The sequence below is a fragment of the Petromyzon marinus genome, chromosome 24, assembly GCF_048934315.1.
Source record: "Petromyzon marinus isolate PM22_M1 ecotype Great Lakes invasive population chromosome 24, UKy_Petmar_22M1.pri1.0, whole genome shotgun sequence".
NCBI classification, from domain to species: Eukaryota; Metazoa; Chordata; class Hyperoartia; order Petromyzontiformes; family Petromyzontidae; genus Petromyzon; species Petromyzon marinus.
The window spans coordinates 19,153,129-19,171,530 of record NC_133690.1 but is presented as its reverse complement, the minus strand read 5'-3'; the positions used below and the strand labels follow the sequence as shown (position 1 = coordinate 19,171,530).

At 50.1% G+C, this 18,402-nt stretch overlaps 1 protein-coding gene across 1 annotated transcript; it reads left to right on the top strand.

Moving 5' to 3' along the window:
• Positions 1-2,540: 2,540 nt before the first annotated feature.
• On the top strand, positions 2,541-17,207 carry CNOT4 (CCR4-NOT transcription complex subunit 4). Its single transcript, XM_032960192.2, has 14 exons — positions 2,541-2,748; positions 3,740-3,973; positions 4,915-5,112; positions 6,887-6,973; positions 7,872-7,973; positions 8,944-9,069; positions 9,700-9,863; positions 10,334-10,480; positions 10,587-10,650; positions 11,893-12,193; positions 12,898-13,413; positions 14,008-14,175; positions 14,463-14,528; positions 14,932-17,207. Exons 2-14 carry the CDS (start codon positions 3,800-3,802, stop codon positions 15,282-15,284), a joined length of 2,466 nt encoding a protein of 821 aa, XP_032816083.1. The 5' UTR covers positions 2,541-2,748; positions 3,740-3,799; the 3' UTR covers positions 15,285-17,207.
• The last annotated feature ends 1,195 nt before the right edge of the window (positions 17,208-18,402 follow it).

The window sequence follows — 18,402 nt, the reverse complement described above, 5'->3', positions numbered from 1 at the left end:
CGTGCTGCAGCTCTGCCCTCTCGCCGCGCGTCCGCCCATGCAGCCGCTCCACACACAAATCACACACTGGGCCGAGGCTCTCTGCTAACTTTTATTCACGGCGCAAACTCTGCACTGCCTGGAGGGAGTATTCTGCGAGCAGAGCCTAGTCTACTTCTATCCAAGTCCCCAAACACTCACGCCCTATCATGTACCTCGCAGCTGTACTCACGGCGTCGCACGGACGCTGTGAGAGTCGGAGGGAGGATGACGAAAAAACCTTGCCTATCACTGCCTTGTACCAGCACTCGCTGGCATCACACGGATGCGGCGAGCGGCTCGAGGAGGCAGGACGGCAGGGTGGTCTTGGCGAACAAGCTCTTGAAGATGAAATTTGCCTGAACGGTTTTTTTCTTGACTTCAAAGTGACTGCAGGAATTCATACTCTTTGGGTCTTTTGGTAAAGTCACGTAGATAGAAAAAAAGTATGAACGGTTTTTGGCTCCCCTTGTTATGCCCTTGACTTCAAACAAAATCCAGGATTACGTTATCCCGCGCGGCCAATTACAATTGTGCGCCTACCTGTGCTTCGTTTTTTTGCCTTACATGGAGCGTTTTGCCGGTTACTTCTCGATTTATTGTCTACGCACCTGTACTCATTAATTTCTGACTCAATCTGTTTAATCTGGACGGGTGTCCGGCTGGCGAATGCACACTCTGCTAGTGTTTATGTAGTTTATTGTAAAAATTCGGCCACAGTCCCTGTGATCGCTGTTACGTTGCAATTATGGCTTTATTTTTTGGTGATTTGGAAAAGTTTTTTGGTTTGGACATGTTTGTTTTGTTGTAGTACGGAGTTAGACTGATGGCCTTAATCTAAGTTGTCTTGTTGTTGTTTGACTTGCATCCCACTGGGAGTTTTTGCACACAACGTTGGTGGTGTACGGTGCCTTTTTCAGGAATATTTTTGCTGTTTAGTTTTTCCCATGGATTTTCTATTTTGCACAAAGTCACACAAAGTCACTTTAAGATGTTTTCTTGTTCGTGTTTTTAAATTTTTTTTTAGTTGCGGTTGCACCCGATTCAAGAGCCGAATGGCTCACAGGGCTCTACACCAAATAAAATAAACTGAAACTGAAAGTGTGTGCTTGTCTCCGGGGGTTGTGGCGCCGCGATCCCATTACCTCATTGTCTGCTCTGCTCGCTTAATATTTCACCCCAGCCCCTCCCGATGTCGTGCATGAATCATTGCAGCTGGCCCGGTGAACCTTTTTGCGCCTATACAATTTTAAGCCAATTTAGGGGCACCGCAGTGTGATCTGTCCTGCGAGGCTCGGCCAATCTCCTGGCACCGGGAAACTGTGGGACTTCCCCTCTAGGGACCCTTGGATTAAAACCCGATGTGCCAGGCAATCTCCCGCCAGGACACTACGTGTGTGCTCATCGTGAGGGCCATGGGGGAGTCGCGGCGCTTGCAGAGTTGCTCCGCGGCCGTGGCACCATAGTTCTCAGCCTCCGGCTGCACATGTCGCTGTGACAAGACAAAGGAGTGAACATGGCCAAGAGACAAGGCCACGGAGGATATGTAGTGACAATATGTCATGTATGTATGTTGCACTTATTTCGCACCGTACATAGCCAACTATGCTAATCGGAGGTGTGGAGGAAGTACAACAAACCAAACGCAAAGAGCATTTCTAAAGAATCGTGTTTCCATAAATGATAAAATATATAAAACAATAAAAATGTTCACGTTTCGACCATAACACAAACGGTCATCAGGTGATGACCGTTTGTGTTATGGTCGAAACGTGAGAATTTTTATTGTTATATATATTTTATTATTTTATTGTTTCCCTTCAACGTGACTTTACCGAAAGAACTAAGAATATGAATTACTGCAGTCACGAAATCTTTAAATCAAAATTTTATCGTGTTTCCAGTTTAGATTAAAAAAAAACTATGTAGTCGTGTGCAGGAGGGAGGTGGAGTAAGGGCATCACAATACGCTGGGGGATGGAGGCGATGTGGAGAGGCCTTCATCATCCAGCAGCATTTCTGAGGCCTTAAAAAGTTTGCATAGCAGGGCATTTTCATCATCACCATCATCTCGCCGTAACCTAACCATAACCACCAGGGTCAGCAGGGTAGCGCAGTGCATCACAGAAATAGCAGTTGGGTTCGCTTCCGGACTCGGGAGCCTTTTTGTGTGGAGTTTGTATGTTTCCCCCCGTTCTGCATACATATCCGGATTCTCCGATATATGACAGCCAAAATATCCCAGGACTTAACAATTACCCGAAATGTACTTAATTTTATCACACGGTGACCGAACCACCATCTTACTAATTGCACATAGCAACATCACCCCCAACTGCTGACACTTGGCAGGGCCCTCGAGACTCAGCAACGCTTTGCTGGATAAGTAAGCTTTATAACAACAATCACGATTATGATGATCATCATCTAATTGCGGTGACCTTTTCATCATCTCGCTGTGACCTTTCCATCAGCTGTGCGCACGTGTCCGAGGGGGGCGGGGTGTGCGTGACGTCATTGCGTGGCCCCCGGAAGTGCCGCACGTGACGCGCCCATAAGACATGGCGACCGAGCAGTGAGAGGTCCCGAACGGAGCGCGCAAAGTTCAGCATCGCCCTTGCGTGGCCCAGTGTTGGCTCTCGGTGACACCGAACGACACCTCACGGCACCGACGAAATTTTCCCGCCGTCACTTCGAGCGTCAATAGCAAGAAGCGGACTCGATTTGTTGGTGAGTTTTTAGCTCTGGCCTCGCAGCCAAGGCCTAGCCATTGCCCGGATTCTCCGCAGGAAGCCTGCGCGTAGGCCTCCCGCGGGGGCCGCGCTCCGTAGCTACGGCAGGGGAATGCGAGGACGAGATTCCTCCGTCCCCTCTGCCCCCGCCGCCGTGTTTATCTGCGGGTGTCGCGCTACCGCCGCCGCCGTGAACGCATGCGGACGTGTGGCGATGAGCGCAGGCCCGAGATATCGCAACGGCCGGGCGGCATTGTAAACACGGTGGGGTGGGGAAGGGGGCATTCGGCGGCTGTCGGGTCGTGATGCCATTATTGCGGAATCCAGACGTGGGGCCTTGCCGCCCGGAGAACCCTCTGCTGCTCCCGAGGCAACGAGTCGTATCCTTGGTCTTATTTTCCATTGTCTCACTTCCGGACCCCTATTGCCTCGATCACCTCTTCTTGTGCTCCTCCGTCCCCTTGCTCCCCTCGCTGTCCTCTCTCTCTGCCGGCTGTGGCATGGGGTTGGCACGACCCGGTCACCCGGGTTCGTGCGCAGGGTTGCGCCTGCCTTGCCATCCTTCATCGTGGGTTGTGCTGTTGATATCTTATTGTGTGTAACCGCGCTGTTCGAATGATTCCTCTGCCCATGAAACCCGATATGTATAGCTTGCATTGTCTCGACTTCGCTCCGGCCCTGTCTCAACATATGTGCGAGTCGCCCCCAAATCTTCTTTCGTAAATAAAATTGCAGTCCCGAGCACTGCACTGATCAGCTTCTTGCTGTGAACCTCGATTGTTGGCAGTACTGTAATCAATATGGAACGGATCTATGCGTTGGCACGAGCTCATTGTAACGACGACCAACTGATTGTGTCAGGTGTTGTCTTTGTTTAGACTGCTCACGTCTGTCGGAAGGAGTGGTTCATCTACACTTCTCGTGTAGAAACAGCAAGTGACCTTTCTCACCCTCTCAATGGGTTCCTGTTGTGACTCTCATCCGTTTAGCTTCGCACAAGCAGCCATCACCACCACCGCCGTCTCTGTTGGAGAAGCCTGAAAATCAGAATGTCTGCGAGTCCCGTGAGCGGCGAGGAGCCCAGCGAGTGCCCCCTGTGCATGGAGCCGCTCGAAATTGACGATGTGCACTTCTTCCCCTGCACATGCGGATACCAGATCTGCCGCTTCTGCTGGCACCGCATCCGCACTGACGAAAACGGCCTATGCCCAGCCTGTCGCAAGGCACGGAACCCCCCTTTCTATACACACACATATACACAGGCACACTTCTAAGACATCCACGCTGTAGTCTCACAACCTACAATAAAGCCTCTACCCATATGTTACACTAAGCAGCATCTACTCACACACCATCGAATACCCACACTCCAGCGTTCGCCTACACTCGGGCCTCTGTCTGAACCCTGGTCTCTACTCAAACTATAGCCTCTGCTCGCACTACAGCCTATACTTTCACTCCAGCTTCTTCTCCCACCTCCATCTCAACCCTCACTCCAGCCTCTAACCAAACTCCACAGTCCACACTGAGGTTTGAGTAAAACCCCAGTCTATATCTGTATCTTCACGACATCCCTAAACCTCCATCCTCTTCCCAGCCTCACCTGAAAGACTGACTCTCACTCCACCCATGTACCTCCATCTACTGCATACACTTCAACCAACAGCTTAGAATCTATCAGCAACCTCGAGACTTCATCCAAAATCTGCACCCACCCTCCACCATAAAAATACACACTGCGCCTCAAAGCCATCATAGGCACACTCGCATCGACAGGCACATATTTGAATATGTACGTGAATACGAGCTTATGCGTTTATACCCATGAACAAATCACCCAGAATATTCCGGATCTCTTTAATTCTGAAGCTAAGCTGGTTCAATCCTGGAAAGTGCTTTGATGGGCTGCCATCATGCACAAGCAGGTATTATAGGCATTTGTGGGGCTGTGCTATGTCGTGGGAAATAGAGGGCAGTGCACCAAACTTTATTGCTGTGCTGTGCTTCTATGCTCCCACACCTTTGCTCCTCTCCATAACCAATCCACACTAATCGGCATGGTCAAATAATCCCAAAAACCCTGCAGTAGTTTGACTGTAGGCCCCTGTATATGTACACGTGAGTGTGTGTGTGTGCGTTAATGTGCACTCGTGTATGTCCGCAGCCCTATTCAGAAAATCCGGCTGTGTACAAACCGCTGTCGACGGAGGAGCTGCAGAGAATAAAGAGCGAGAAGAAGCAGAAGCAGAATGAGCGCAAACACAAGCTGTCCGAGAACCGTAAACACCTGGGCAGCGTGCGTGTGGTGCAGAGGAACCTCGTCTTTGTTGTCGGACTATCGCAGAGGCTGGCTGACCATGAGGTCCACACACACATGCATGTGCCACACGGGCACACAGACAAATTCCTCCTGTATAGCTACAGTGTTGGGCCAAGTGCTGTTAGTGAGGACATTTGAAGGCCAGGACAACTATGACTGGCCACATTCTGTTTCCTCCCTGCCAATGTTTACACACCGCACCTAGGAGAAGCCCAGGAAAGGTTCAGATATTCATCGATGATGTTGGCTGTTAGTGGGAATTGAACTCGTGGTGGTGGGTTTGTTGCGCAGTTGAAGTAACCACTGCACTACCACTCAACCACTATACGTGTGCACATCCACACTGGCTTGCACACACATGTACACAAATATGCCCATATATGACCATGAGGTCATGAAAACATTGGCGTGCATATGCACACCAGAAAATACCCTGGTGTTGCCACCCACCAGGCAACCAGTTCTTGTATAAAAAAGTAACACTTGTCACCAAGTTACAATATGAAGCTTAAGTGCTTTTTCATTGCACAGGAGTCAACTCTTTATTAACTACGAGGGAAATGGATAGGAGGGGTCACCGCAGATAATAAAAAACAAGGATATTGCACAACATATTTGAATGAGGTTATAGAGAACACATTTATTGTCTACCCATGTAGACTGGTGGAGGAGATATAGACTTAGTCATCCGGTTTTATTGCTTCTTAAAGTGCTTTGTTGACTTGCGTGGTTGCGGTCATGTGAGCAGTAAGTCACTGGCCCTCGATTGGACAGTAACTGCTAATATTACAAACTGAACTCCGTCATCAACAATACTGGCCTTAAAAGGAAATAGCTGATGTTTCGGGCAATGGCCCTTCACTGCACATAAATAGAGGAGCCAGAGAGATGGAGACTGCACTATACAACATGTGAGCTCTTACATGTTACTATATGTAATAATTGAGCCCAAGAATGAGTGGTATTGTGGATAACGGTGTTGATCATTTTTTAGGTGGATACTAAGAGACCACACTCACATGGTTACCCATAATGCATTGTGCCAGCAACATTAATTTATTTTGATACAAATGAGTATGGAGCAATACTTATTTGATTGAGGGGTTTGTCTGCTACTTGATGTTTATAAAAAGTTAGCAAATAATTCAACCATTTTGCACATATGCCAATTAAAGATTTAATCTGACATTTTAAAAATATATTTCTCATGCCTTATTGAGTACAGTGCACTCTCCAGCTCTTAATCACTCTCACTGGCCTCTCTTTGCGATGAAGAAGGGCCATTGCCCATCTTTTTTTCCTTTTAAGGCCGTGCTATTGACTGAGTTTTTTGTAATTTGTGCTTGTCCAATACTGCCAACAGTAGCAGTATCGCCATGTAATTTGGCTAATAAAGCAGTGCGCACATGTAAACATGTTTATTTTTCTGCAAACTACAACCCAGCTAATGCAACCTAGATTATACCAACTACGGACCAATTGAGAGTTAACTGTAAGTGTTGCACACATTTTCCAGGATATGGATTTCAACATGTTGTGCTTTTCTCTTATTTAGTGGCCCTATGTCTGATTGGTTTTATTTTAAGCTTTGGCTATGTTTTTAAGAAACCAATTTTATGATTTCTTTGAGACATTGTTCATTGCATAGTCTGAGCAGTGACAGCTCCCGTTTTACCAGCAGAAGTGGATGCAGTGACATGAGCAGATGTTGCAGTGGTGGACCGTTGCTGGGCTTGCTTCACTGTTGTTACGTTGGGTTGTAGTCTCTGATTGCTGGATGTCATTGTGCATGGCGGCGTTGTCGTGTTATGCTCAGGTGTTGAAGCGGCCCGAATACTTTGGGAAGTTTGGAAAAATCCACAAGGTGGTCGTCAACAACAGCACGTCCTACGCCGGCTCCCAGGTATCAGCCTTTTGTGGGTGTCCCAAGAAGGTGGAGCTATGGTGCACTGCTGATGACACAGCAGGGAGGGCTTGTTAGATTCTGGCTGTGGCAGTGGTGGGAAGAATGTGCCTTTTGATTATATGTAAGCGGTGGCTTTAATCCTGGCTCATGGGAGGAGTGACCAGGATTGCGTTTCTGCTGATCACACCCAGTGTTTCCTTAAATACTCAATGTCCAGTTCCTAGCATTGTTGGCGACGCCAGTTTCAACTTTCTCGTTCTATCTATTCACGGCAGCCACGTATAAGCATGTTAGAGTATATGAGCGTTTGAGTGTTGCCATGTGTGTGATTGTGCTGTATGCATTCACGTGGTTAGTCACTTGCAGAGCAACAGTGGTAGGCTGCTGCCTCAGTGCGAGTGTGGCCTGGTGGCTCAGCTGTCGGAGCGCTGAGCCAGCCCTGATAAAATCTTGGTTTCGAGTCGCATTTTTCAGCTGTCTGGGATTCAATTGGATTCTCAAGTGTAGGGAGATTATTGTATCAGCCAAGTCACAAATGACTTCCACAAAAAACCCTAACATAAAATGTACTTCTGCTCTGGCCAAATTCCACTTCTGTAAATGAAAATATTGGTTTGACTTTCAGGTGACGAACATTACTCTCATTGGCATCAAGTGGAAAAGTGCTGCCCCCATTTGTGTTGAACAGAGGCCATTCGAAGGGATTTCGGAGGTTGCTCTGGTATCTGTTTCTGTGGGCCATTTTCTAGCAAAGGGTTGCACAGCTTAGAGTTCAGAGTGGATACTTGATCTCATGATATAACACTGATAGCACAATCGGGATAACATTGGCGAAATAGACTGAAAAAGTGTTGGTGTATGCATAGGTACTCACCGAGTGTCTTTGTGCTTGCAGGGCCCGAGCGCGAGTGCGTACATCACGTATGTGCGATGGGAGGACGCCCTGCGTGCCATCCAGGCTGTCAACAACGTGCAGGCCGATGGGCGCACGCTCAAGGTAAGCACCTGGGCCCTCCTGCAGATCAATACCCCATCTCTTACCACCACAATACACATCGGCCATGGTCAATCCACTGCTGGATGAAGGCCTCTTCCCAAAGCTGCCACCATCTCTCATGATCCTGCATTGCAACGATCCACCAAGGACCTGCACGCAGACTGGTTGAATTGCTCCATTTCCGTGGTGGGCAACCTCTCGGGTGCCTTCCATTCCTTGGCTGTCACGCTGTCACGCTGTCCTTAATCTGGACCATTGTCTATCCTTATAAGCCATAACGTTGCCTGCCCAAGCCCACTTTTCTAAATAGTTTGTATGATGTGATTAACCTATGTATGTTCTCTAATCCATGTGTTCCTCTTTATGTCTCTGTGTGATTCCATGCAAGGATACCTCCATGCTTTCTTTGCGCACTTTGTAGTTCAAACTGTTTCGTTCATGAACATGTCATGTCGGGTAGCAGAACCTGACTACGCCTTTACTTGTTTACATTGGCACATCATATACATTCAGTCACTTACACACGCACCCTTTAGGTGTAGTCTTGTATAGTCCTAACCTGCAGCTTGTGCAGTGCGACGTGGTGTTCGCTTATTACCTGAAAAGGTATGCCACGGTTGTTGTTCTACCATGTGTGAAATATAAAAGACACGTGCGCTTGTCGAAGTTTAAGTACAAGCATGTATAAACACTCACAAAAAAACGAACTTCTCCGTCATCATAAACTCTTCTTTAAATATAGAAATATTTGTAATCGGCTTGCGTTTCGGAGAGACACCCAAGCTGATCTGCAGAAGAGCCACTACCCAAAACGTTGTGCTACGACAATCATTCACGAAGAATGCGTGAATTTTGGGGTTCATAAAATAATTTTCATAATTCCACCAGTCAAAGTTTGGTGATTTTTGTTAAATGTACATGCGAATACGCGTGCACACATATATGCTCACATGCGTACACAATCATGCAGGCATCGCTGGGAACCACCAAGTACTGCAGCTACTTCCTGAAGAGCGCTCAGTGCCCCAAACCGGACTGCATGTACCTACACGAACTGGGTGACGAGGCTGCCAGCTTCACCAAGGAGGACATGCAGGTGCCTTGGGACCCAGCCACAGTCATGGTGGAAGTGGGGTGGGGCAGTCTCTCCGTAAACATGAACCTGAGCAGAATCTTCCCATGAACCTGGCTGTTTATTTACAATCGTCTTGAAAGGATGTGGCCCAGCGGTAGTGCCGCTCGTTGCAGAGGTTCGATTTTCAAATTGGGCAGATCTCCTGTGGTTACTGCAGGTGTTGCCATCCCGGTCATCATCACCCACTGCATCATCACAGCGGCTGCCCTGGTTTATACTGCGGTGTGTGTTGACCATTAAGTACTCTACGCCACCTGCTTCACAGTGGATGTAAAATATCCCGATGACTTAATTCGGAGAAGAATAGCCCATTGTGTCTCGTATCATGGTCCAAGTTTTCCCAATTTGAAAGAGTATACCACAAATGACATTGCAACTTAGCACGACCTTTGTGAAAAAAGTCTTGAGACTCTGTGAGGCTTTCATGGGAAACAAGTATAATAATGTACATGTGATGTATCCTTTTATCGCCACCCCTCTGATTTATATTGACCTTGGTCTTGTGCAGTATATGATTGGTTACAAAGGTTGATCTTTACTTCAAGTGGTGAACAACGTCACGTTCTGGCTGTCCGCTGTGGGTGCTTTCAGGCTGGCAAACACCAGGACTATGAACAGAAGCTCTTGTCAGACCTCGCAAAATCCGGCCCAGCTGCACCCCCGGCCACCACCAACTCGAGCCTTCTGCCTCCCAACGCCGCCCCCCCTCCCAGTTGTGACAAGAATGGGCGGGGCCGACAAACGGGCACCTTCAGGTGACCACTGGCGTGTGCCACACTGCCCTGTTTCACACAGCTCCCCTTGTTAGGCAGTACCACATGTTCACAATGAGCACGCCAACCGGTGGCATGATTTTCTCTAATGTTACACCGTGCTGGGATACACCTCACCCATGCTTTACCATTCTGTGCCACACCACAATAAGCATACCACCCCTCGCTCTACCACACTGTGCCGGTGGCACACTGTACATTACAACAGTGCTACAATATGTCCTGCCACACCATGAACCATGGCTTTACCACACTACACTATCACCACATCATGGCTGTACCACACCACACTGTGCCACCGTAACACACCATGGTGGTAGTACACCACGCATTGCACACGTCAATACCACACTTGAAAGCCTCATGTGTCTTAACACCTTGTGCCAGTGTTAATAACACGTCTTCTTTTCAATGCGGTCTCCCCTCGTGCGTGTGTGTGTGTGTGCACGAAGGCCGGGCAGCAGCAACAAGGAGAACTGGCCGTCGTTAGCAAACCCGGGAAGTTTGGCGTCGGAGAATGGAGTAGGGGGTGAAGGCAGCCCGAGCTCAACACCCAGTCCAGACCTCAGCCCAGAGATGCACACAACTACAGAACACAGGTGGATTTTGCGCACATGTACACGTGTATACGTAGACACACATGGCCATGTTGCGTGTGTCGACCAACCCTGATCTCCTGCCTAAGTATGTTGTGTTTTGTTTCAGACCTCCAGACAATCACACTACAGATGCACAGAGTAATCACCAGTCCAGTAGCAGCCCCACACAGGTGAGAGATGCCTTGGCTTGGCTTGTTAACAATTGTGTTTTTATATTATTATGATTATTTACCCAAGAGCCTCGCTGAGGAAGGTCCTCTTACGTTTATGCAGTAGTGTTCGATGTTTTGTAATCCCAATTGAGTAATTTGCAGGTCGCACAGGAGAGGGCAGCACTTTCCCACCCACTATATATAATTGAGGTTTGTTGCATCACCTTCAGATATTTTAATTCGGAGCTGAAATTTTCCCAAACGTAATGTTATTTTTAGAGTAAAATTTCCATGTAATAAGCCACTTCGTTGACCTATCATTTGTGGCCAGGTCACTTTTGAAAAAGAGCTCTATAGCTCAGTGGGCCTTATCTGGTAATAAACGCCATAAAATTTTTTTTTTAAAACAACGGTTTTATTAACAACTTCGTTTAACTCACGGTCGAGAAGTATGTCAATGGCGCTTGAGACACACGGCGCCTGCTTTTTGTTCGAGCCGATTCCACAGTTTAGGGACCGCGGCATTTGACCACAAAATATATGATTAATCAGCCATCCATACAAAAATTGTAATTGCTTGAAAGGAGGTAATTAATTTATGAATTGATGCCGATTATCATACAGGCATGCATTGTCACCGGATCTGAGTACGTGTGCAAAATTTGGAATTGATTGGAAGTAGACTAACTTTTGATTACAAGATTTGACCACGACAAACACAAGTGAAGTTAAATAAAACCGATGAAAAAAAAGTGGTTTTCTACAGTTATTGATGACAAGACCATGAACTTGCCACACTTGAGAACCTGGTTCAATCATAGAGCCGGCTGACTCTATCATTGGGTTTCAGGATCTCAGTGGTGCTGGCTTAGCGCTGTAACCCCCGAGCCAACCCGTCTGTGGGCAGGTTCTTAAGAGTCCGTTCCTCACCCGTCTGTATTTGTGGTGTCACAGTGATCAGCGGTAGTGTAGTGTTTAGCGCACTGCACTATTAACCTGGTGACTTGACTTGGAATCCCGCTCACAGCCAAAATTGGTGAAGAATATCTGAACCAGTCCTGGACCTACCCAAAGTATTCTCGGCTTTAAATGAGTACCTTGTGCAATATGTAAATTGGGGGGATAAAGGCAGCCAGGCATGGTTCTGTCCAACACCACTCCCTTGTGCTGCTCTTAATAGGTGCTCTCTAATAGCACTTGCCCCAACAGCCTGTTTAAAGGAGGACTATATAGGAAATCTTTGTCTTTGCGGTGTCACAGAGCGGCAGTGGGAACAGTGCTGACCTGGACGGGGGAATCAGCCTGACCCCATCACCACCTCCCGGCCTCCCAAGCCCTCGGCCTGCATTTGACCCCGTGCCGGGCGGGGTAAGCGCTGGCATCGGCCTGGGGCTGGGTGGCCCTGAGAGCTCGCAGTCCCTCTTCTCGTCCAGCTCCAACCCATTCCGGCACCGGCTCGTGGGCATGGGGCTTCCCTTGCCAGACCTGGTGCCGCACACGCCAGACTGGCTCGGAGCACCCAGCCTGTCCGAGCCAATGCCGGAGGCGCCTTTCACATCCGGTGAGAAGCGGCGATGTGGCGATGTAGGGGAGCCAAGCGGATTTTGAGGAATGGGTGTTGGTTGTATGTAGATTTGTAATAAGATGCTACTGGGCTGCAGTCACCCTCCGGCGATGGTGGGTGGAGTAGCGACGCTTGCAACAGTGAGCGGGGTGCCGGGCAGCTAAACACAGCAGGTTGATAGAGTGGTGAGTGCAGGCGGTGCAACTGTCAGTCATTTCAGTTGACCCATAATACCTGGGTCTGTCCCATGATGTGCCAGTGCATCACGTGGCCTCAATGTGCACATGGCCTCAAAATGCACCGAGCCTAGCACAAGCACCATGGTGATGTGATCTTCACTTAGTGTAGAATGGCAGTTGTGGATGTTTGCATGCATGTGTTTGCGTATGTGTGGTGAGTTTATTGCCCAGTGTATGTGTGGTGGAGTGGGTCACACACTGTCCTATGTTCCCAGTGACCTGTGCTTGGGTCCAGGCCTTGAGCATCATCATTGGCAGGAGTATCTAAATCTCTGCTGGACCTCCTCTCGGTTACCGGTCGTAAACGTCGGGACTGAATTTGAGACATAAGTGTCTGAGTGTGGTGGAATTCGTGCCCCCTATTTATCGTGCCGCCCTTTAAGGTCTCACGAGCAGCCTTTGCCAGTGCACCCTCCCAGTTAGGCTAACCATGCGATGCTGGGCTATTTTGTTCCTGTGTAGAAACCATCCCTGTGTCCTCGGCGACGGACTGGCAAGCCGCTTTTGGGTTTGGCTCCTCGAAGACACAGGACGATGATCTGGGCTTCGACCCTTTTGACGTCACCAGCAAGGCGCTCGCCGACCTCATGGAGAAGGAGCTCTCCTTGTCCTGCGCTCCGCTCACGGTGTCGAGTGTAACCGCGCACGGTCCCCCGGGGTTCCACAACCACCACCTTCACAACCGCCACGCCTACGCTCACGCCAACGGCCTGCTGGGCGGTCATGCCAACGGCCTCCTCCCGGCGGCTAACGGCGTGGCGTTCGTGCCGGCACGGGGCTATGCAGCGCGGCCCAGTGCGGCGCTGCCCCTCGGCTTCCCGCTATGGAACCCGGCGCGGTTAGCTCATCACCCGCACGGCGCGCCCGGAAGGCAGCCACCGTCGCCAACCGCGTCGCAACCGCCGACCTCATCCGCAGCCTCTGTGCCCGCATACGGTGTGGAACCCTCGCTCGCCGCACGGCACGGCCCTGGCACAGGTGGGGGCCGAAACGACATTGGTGCAACTTGGGTGCGAGGAGGCGGGGTATGGCTGTGGCATTGTGGGTGTGTGGAGATTTAGAAATGTGGCCTTGCACAAGCACCGTGGTGACGGTTGTGTGTTAATAAGCGATTGCATAGTGGTTAGTGCTCTGCGCTACTAAGCCAACAACCTGAGTTGGTCAGTTTAACACGTAGGCTTTCGCGACCAATATTATTCATAATAAAGGTTTGGCGAATTGCCCGATGACGCTGGATGTATTTACCAGCGAAACGTCGTACTCAAACTGTAAATGTGGATTAACTCTTCAACACACCGGTGGGCTGAAGTAGTGAATTATTTGTCTTTTGTCAACGTGACACTTTTTTTGCTGATTGGCCGTGTCGGGTGGTGAAGGGTTACGACACATTTATAAATAAACGCGATCTAACCCAAAAACCTTTATTATGAACCTGAGTTGGATTCGCAGCTGTGGCGAATGCAAGGGGCGAACTGTGCCCGTGTGCGAGTGTTGTGTGTGTGGCCGCGTTTGCACGGATCCCGCTCGGTGATCTCCGCGTTTGCGCTGACCGCCGTCCGTGCGCGCGTGCAGACACTGACGGCGCCTCGAGCGACTCTCACAAGGAGTGGCAGGACAGCCTCCGTGCACTGCTCCCCAACGTCAACATCAGTTTTGGGGGGCTGCCCCCCGGTTTACCCCATGGCTCCAACCCACCCCAGCCCCCTGGCCCCCACACTGCCGGCACAGCGAGCGGACCCGGTGAGACGCTGCTCACAAGTGTTTTGTGATTTTGCGTTGATAGTGGAGGGTGCATGAGCACAAATAAAACAACTCCACGCATACGTCACTAACATTGCCCCTGAGAGGATAACATAATAGGTGACATTTTTGCAATGGTCCTTTTCAACAGCATATTTGCTATGACAGCCCACGCATGTATTAGGTAGGAGATGTTTTGTTTGGGCCGCGTTTTCCTTTGATGCACCGCTGCCGGTGTGGGCGAGCTCGGCTGACCGAGAGGCTCTTCCCACCGTGTGTTGGGGCAGGTGCAGCCAAGGTGGAGCCCATGTGGCCAGGGGACAACGGCTGGATGGACCCTGCCATCATCACAGGTACCGCACTGGCATGATGACCACAGCCTCCCCTCGGCACTATGGTGTGACGGGGGGGGGGACAAGAGGGAAGTGATGGAGCCTGCATCTCTCAGGGCCTCTTGTAAGGAATTCTATGTGGGACTGTAGCAAGTGAGAATGCATCACAGCAGGGCTGGAGCTCCTATGGCTGCCTGGCCTGTAACTTAACTTCACATGGCCCACAATTTCTGCCCCTTCATGCGATAATGGTGGTAGTCGCTATGATAATGGTGGTTTTGGTGGCTATGGGAGTGGTGGTTGTTAGTGGTGGCTTTACTAGTGGTGGTAATGGTCATGGTAATGTTGGTTATTGCGGTGATGGTGGTTATGGCCATGTTGGCAATGGTAGCAATGCACCTTGTTGGGCGCGTGTGCCATGCAGGCATCCCTGCGTGCGGGGGGCTGGTGCCGGAGTGCCTGGACGAGAGCCCCCCACACTGGCTCAAGTCCCTGCAGGCGCTCACCGAGCAGGACTGCCCCCTGTCCCCACCGCCGGCTCCGCGCACCACCGGCGCCCCTCCGCCCCACTATCTGACGCACACAAACCCCGCGGCGCACGCTGGAATGCTTCGGCCCGGCTGGGGGGCCGTGCATCCCCATGCCAATATGGCCCCCTTCGCAGGGCTGGGGCCTCTCAGCAGACGCACACCACCGCCCGGCTTCCAGCCAGCACTCGGGCCCACAAACAAACCTCCTGCAGACTTCCTACAGAGCCTGGCAACCAACCAGCATTAGCACTGCCCCTCTACACCGCCCATCCCAGTGTGCGTCTCTGGCCTCCCATCCCCTCCCCTATTCTCGCCAACCTCTTAACTCGTTCTGTCACTCTCGAGCCCTTTGTCTCCATCCCTGAAGTTGTTGGATCGATATCTGTCTCTCATTCACCCCCCACCCCTCCCCTGTCTCTCGGATCATTGCAACAAGATGTATAATGGGGGAGGGAAAACGCAGCAGGAGATGCTTAACATGAAGAATTTCCCAAAGGAAAAACCCCTAAGATCAAAGTCCAAAAGTGGGGGCGGCGGCGTCGCATGTGACGAGGAGACTTGCGCGGTGCCTGCAACCGGCACTGAATGGGTGCGACAAACTCACCTGGTTTGTGGTTTCAGCACGGGGCCCACCTTCCATCCCTCCTTTCCCCCGTCTCGCTCACCCCGCTTTTCGCCGTTCCGCTTGGCTCCGTTTTAATGCAATCCCAGGGAGTGCTCAGAGAACCTGGCCACGCACAATCATTGTCTGTAGTAGATGTATTGTGTGCCCACGGCAGAGCAATGCCAGGGTGCAAAAGTCTATGATGAGCTTGGACAATTGTTGCTGGCAGCTGTCACTGGTGACACGTTTACGATGAGCAACTACAGTAATTTCTGCTCTGGCCTGTGAACTACTTGTATCAAAATAAATTAGCAGATACGCCTTCCCAAAGTGTTTTACACATCCCATCAGGCACACGGGTTCTAGGAGTGATTTTTTTCAACAGCATTTAATGAGCAGGTTCTGGACTGGTTTCAACATTCACTGTTGCATGCGCAGAGTAAGGCTTGCTTAACAACGTGACTTTACCGAAAGAACTAAGAATATGAATTACTGCAGTCACGAAAGCTTTAAATCAAAATTTAATGCTTGTGAACTGCCAGATTACTTTAGTCAAGGGCTCTCAACTTGGTATCCGACTCGAGGTGGCAGCGATGAGATATCCAGATTTTATTTGTGCCACCTACATTTTTACAATTGAAAATTATGACAACCATTGGATTAGCATCTCGGGCAGGAGCGAGAGGGAGCAGCGTTGGGTTGCACGAAGGAAGCGGCAAGGGAAAGGGGCAGTCGTTGGTGAGGTGTGCACATGATTGTGCTTAAACAGCTGGTGCCTTTTATGGAAAAAAGTGTTCTTGGGTATGTCGAGGTGGTGTTTCTTAAGTGGAAGTTTACTTAGTTAACGTAGGGTGGTTGTTTCTGTGAGGTGTGGAGGCTTGTGGCAGGAGGAGCAGTTGGAACCTGAGCTGAATGCCAGAGTAGGATTCATTTTTAAAGTGGGAATAAATGAGTGACGCTGGGTAAGGGGGAACACGTGCAGGTTAGCATCGTGTGCAGCCCATTTTTGTTATATAATTTTCGAGCATGAGTTTTTGGAAAACAGGTTTCCGAGGTGGCCTTTGGCATTGCATTAAGACACTTCCCTCCTACCCATTCTGGCTCCATTGTCCACGAGCTCCCCTTGCTGCCCGCTCCTTCCCGCTCCCTGGAGTCGCGTGCGAGCGGTCGGAGCTGTGTCGAAGGTGCCGAGGACGTCGGTGGGCTCTGGCTGCTGGAGTCGCCCCTTGCACGATCATGGATGAGACTTCCCACGCGTCCTCGTGTGGTCTCTTTGCTTCTGCTCCTAGAACCCCCTTGCTACTCCTCGCCTTCCTCGAGCCTCGCTTGTGCCCCCTACAGGGGTGCCCCCGCAGCTGGCCGCTCGTGCCAAGCTCCACACTGGCCTCGTTGCTACAAAATCGTTAGAGCAGTGGCTGGGGGAGTGCTGTGTGACCAGGGACCCTCTGTTACCACGCGCTGCTCGGTACACTTTGTCTGCCTCCTCAACGCCAACGTGACACCCCCCCCCCCACCATCTCATTCTTATAATTTATGTTCATGCAATAAAACACTGCATTGACTTGAGAGTGTGTGCGATATATTTTTATTCGAATCCAACACGTTCTAGAAATGAGAGAACCAATTGCAGCAGCAACATCAATACCATTTTTTCGAGCGCATTATCTAGATTATATTGTGCTTACAACCCAATCGTCGTCCTTTAGTGGCAAAGCGGATGCTTGACAGATGCCCGAATGTTGGGAAGCTACGTAAGGAATTTGCACATTCCAATGGAGCCAAGACGATCCTCTGCATTCCATCTCGACAATTGACGCCAAAATCTCTCGATATGAGATTCTGCATTGTTCCTCGTCTACGTAACTTCATATCCAATTGTCTTTGAAGTCACAGGATCAACTGCTCTGCGACCACTGGTGTTTTCATCAACATGATGAAAACACCAGCAATAAGACAGTTCCAGGTGAAAAATCGTAGAGACGCTCCTAGGGACTGTCCATTGCAAGCGCTGGGCCTTGGCAGAATGCTCCTCACCTGGTTCGTGCAACTCTCAGTGGACAAATCGGACACTGCAGTGAGAACGAACTGGCGGCCCACATCTTCACGACATGACAGTAGATACAGGTTCTCTCCACCTTCCATCGGACGTGAAGTGAGATGATAAACTTCCAGAATGCAAGGTCCTTGGCCAACCCACAACTCCCAATGAACCCAGACATTACACGAGCCGGTTGAAGTCCCACGGCCGCCTTGGCCTCCCAAATGCTATTTACACACTGAACCAGGTACTTATTTAAAGTGGAGTCGACCTACGGGAGGCCCAGGACTGGTTCATGTACACGCCACTTTTAGTGGTCATGTGGGGTTTGTTGCAAAGTGCGCTAATCGGTTCCACCTCTTGCCATACAATAACTGTCATCCACTACCAAGTGGCAGTGATATGGTGCTTGTGCCAGGTTCGGTGCACCTTGCCACGAAGTGTCGGAGGCTCTGACAGGAGATGGATTGACAGATGACTGACGTGCGCCCCACTGAGCCAACTTTCTGTGTTTTATCTGCCCAGCGCTCCGCTCATTATGAGCGTCACTCCTCTGCCCTCCGCTGTTGGAGGGCGATTGCCTTAAACCACCCAGGAGCCTCAAAGTGCACCTAGCCTGTCACTGCCCAATACCATCCTTGATGAACCTCCTCCACGTAGGTTAATATTGATACCGTTGGGACCAGCTCCCGACAAGTCTGATCTTCTCTTACCCATGCCATG

Coding starts and splice junctions, on each gene's coding strand:
- CNOT4 (XM_032960192.2), top strand. CDS start 3,800: ATGTCTGCGAGTCCCGTGAGCGGCGAGGAGCCCAGCGAGTGCCCCCTG. Junction 7,974..8,943: donor CCGATGGGCGCACGCTCAAG/GTAAGCACCTGG, acceptor ACAATCATGCAG/GCATCGCTGGGAACCACCAA. Junction 14,176..14,462: donor CGGCACAGCGAGCGGACCCG/GTGAGACGCTGC, acceptor GTGTTGGGGCAG/GTGCAGCCAAGGTGGAGCCC.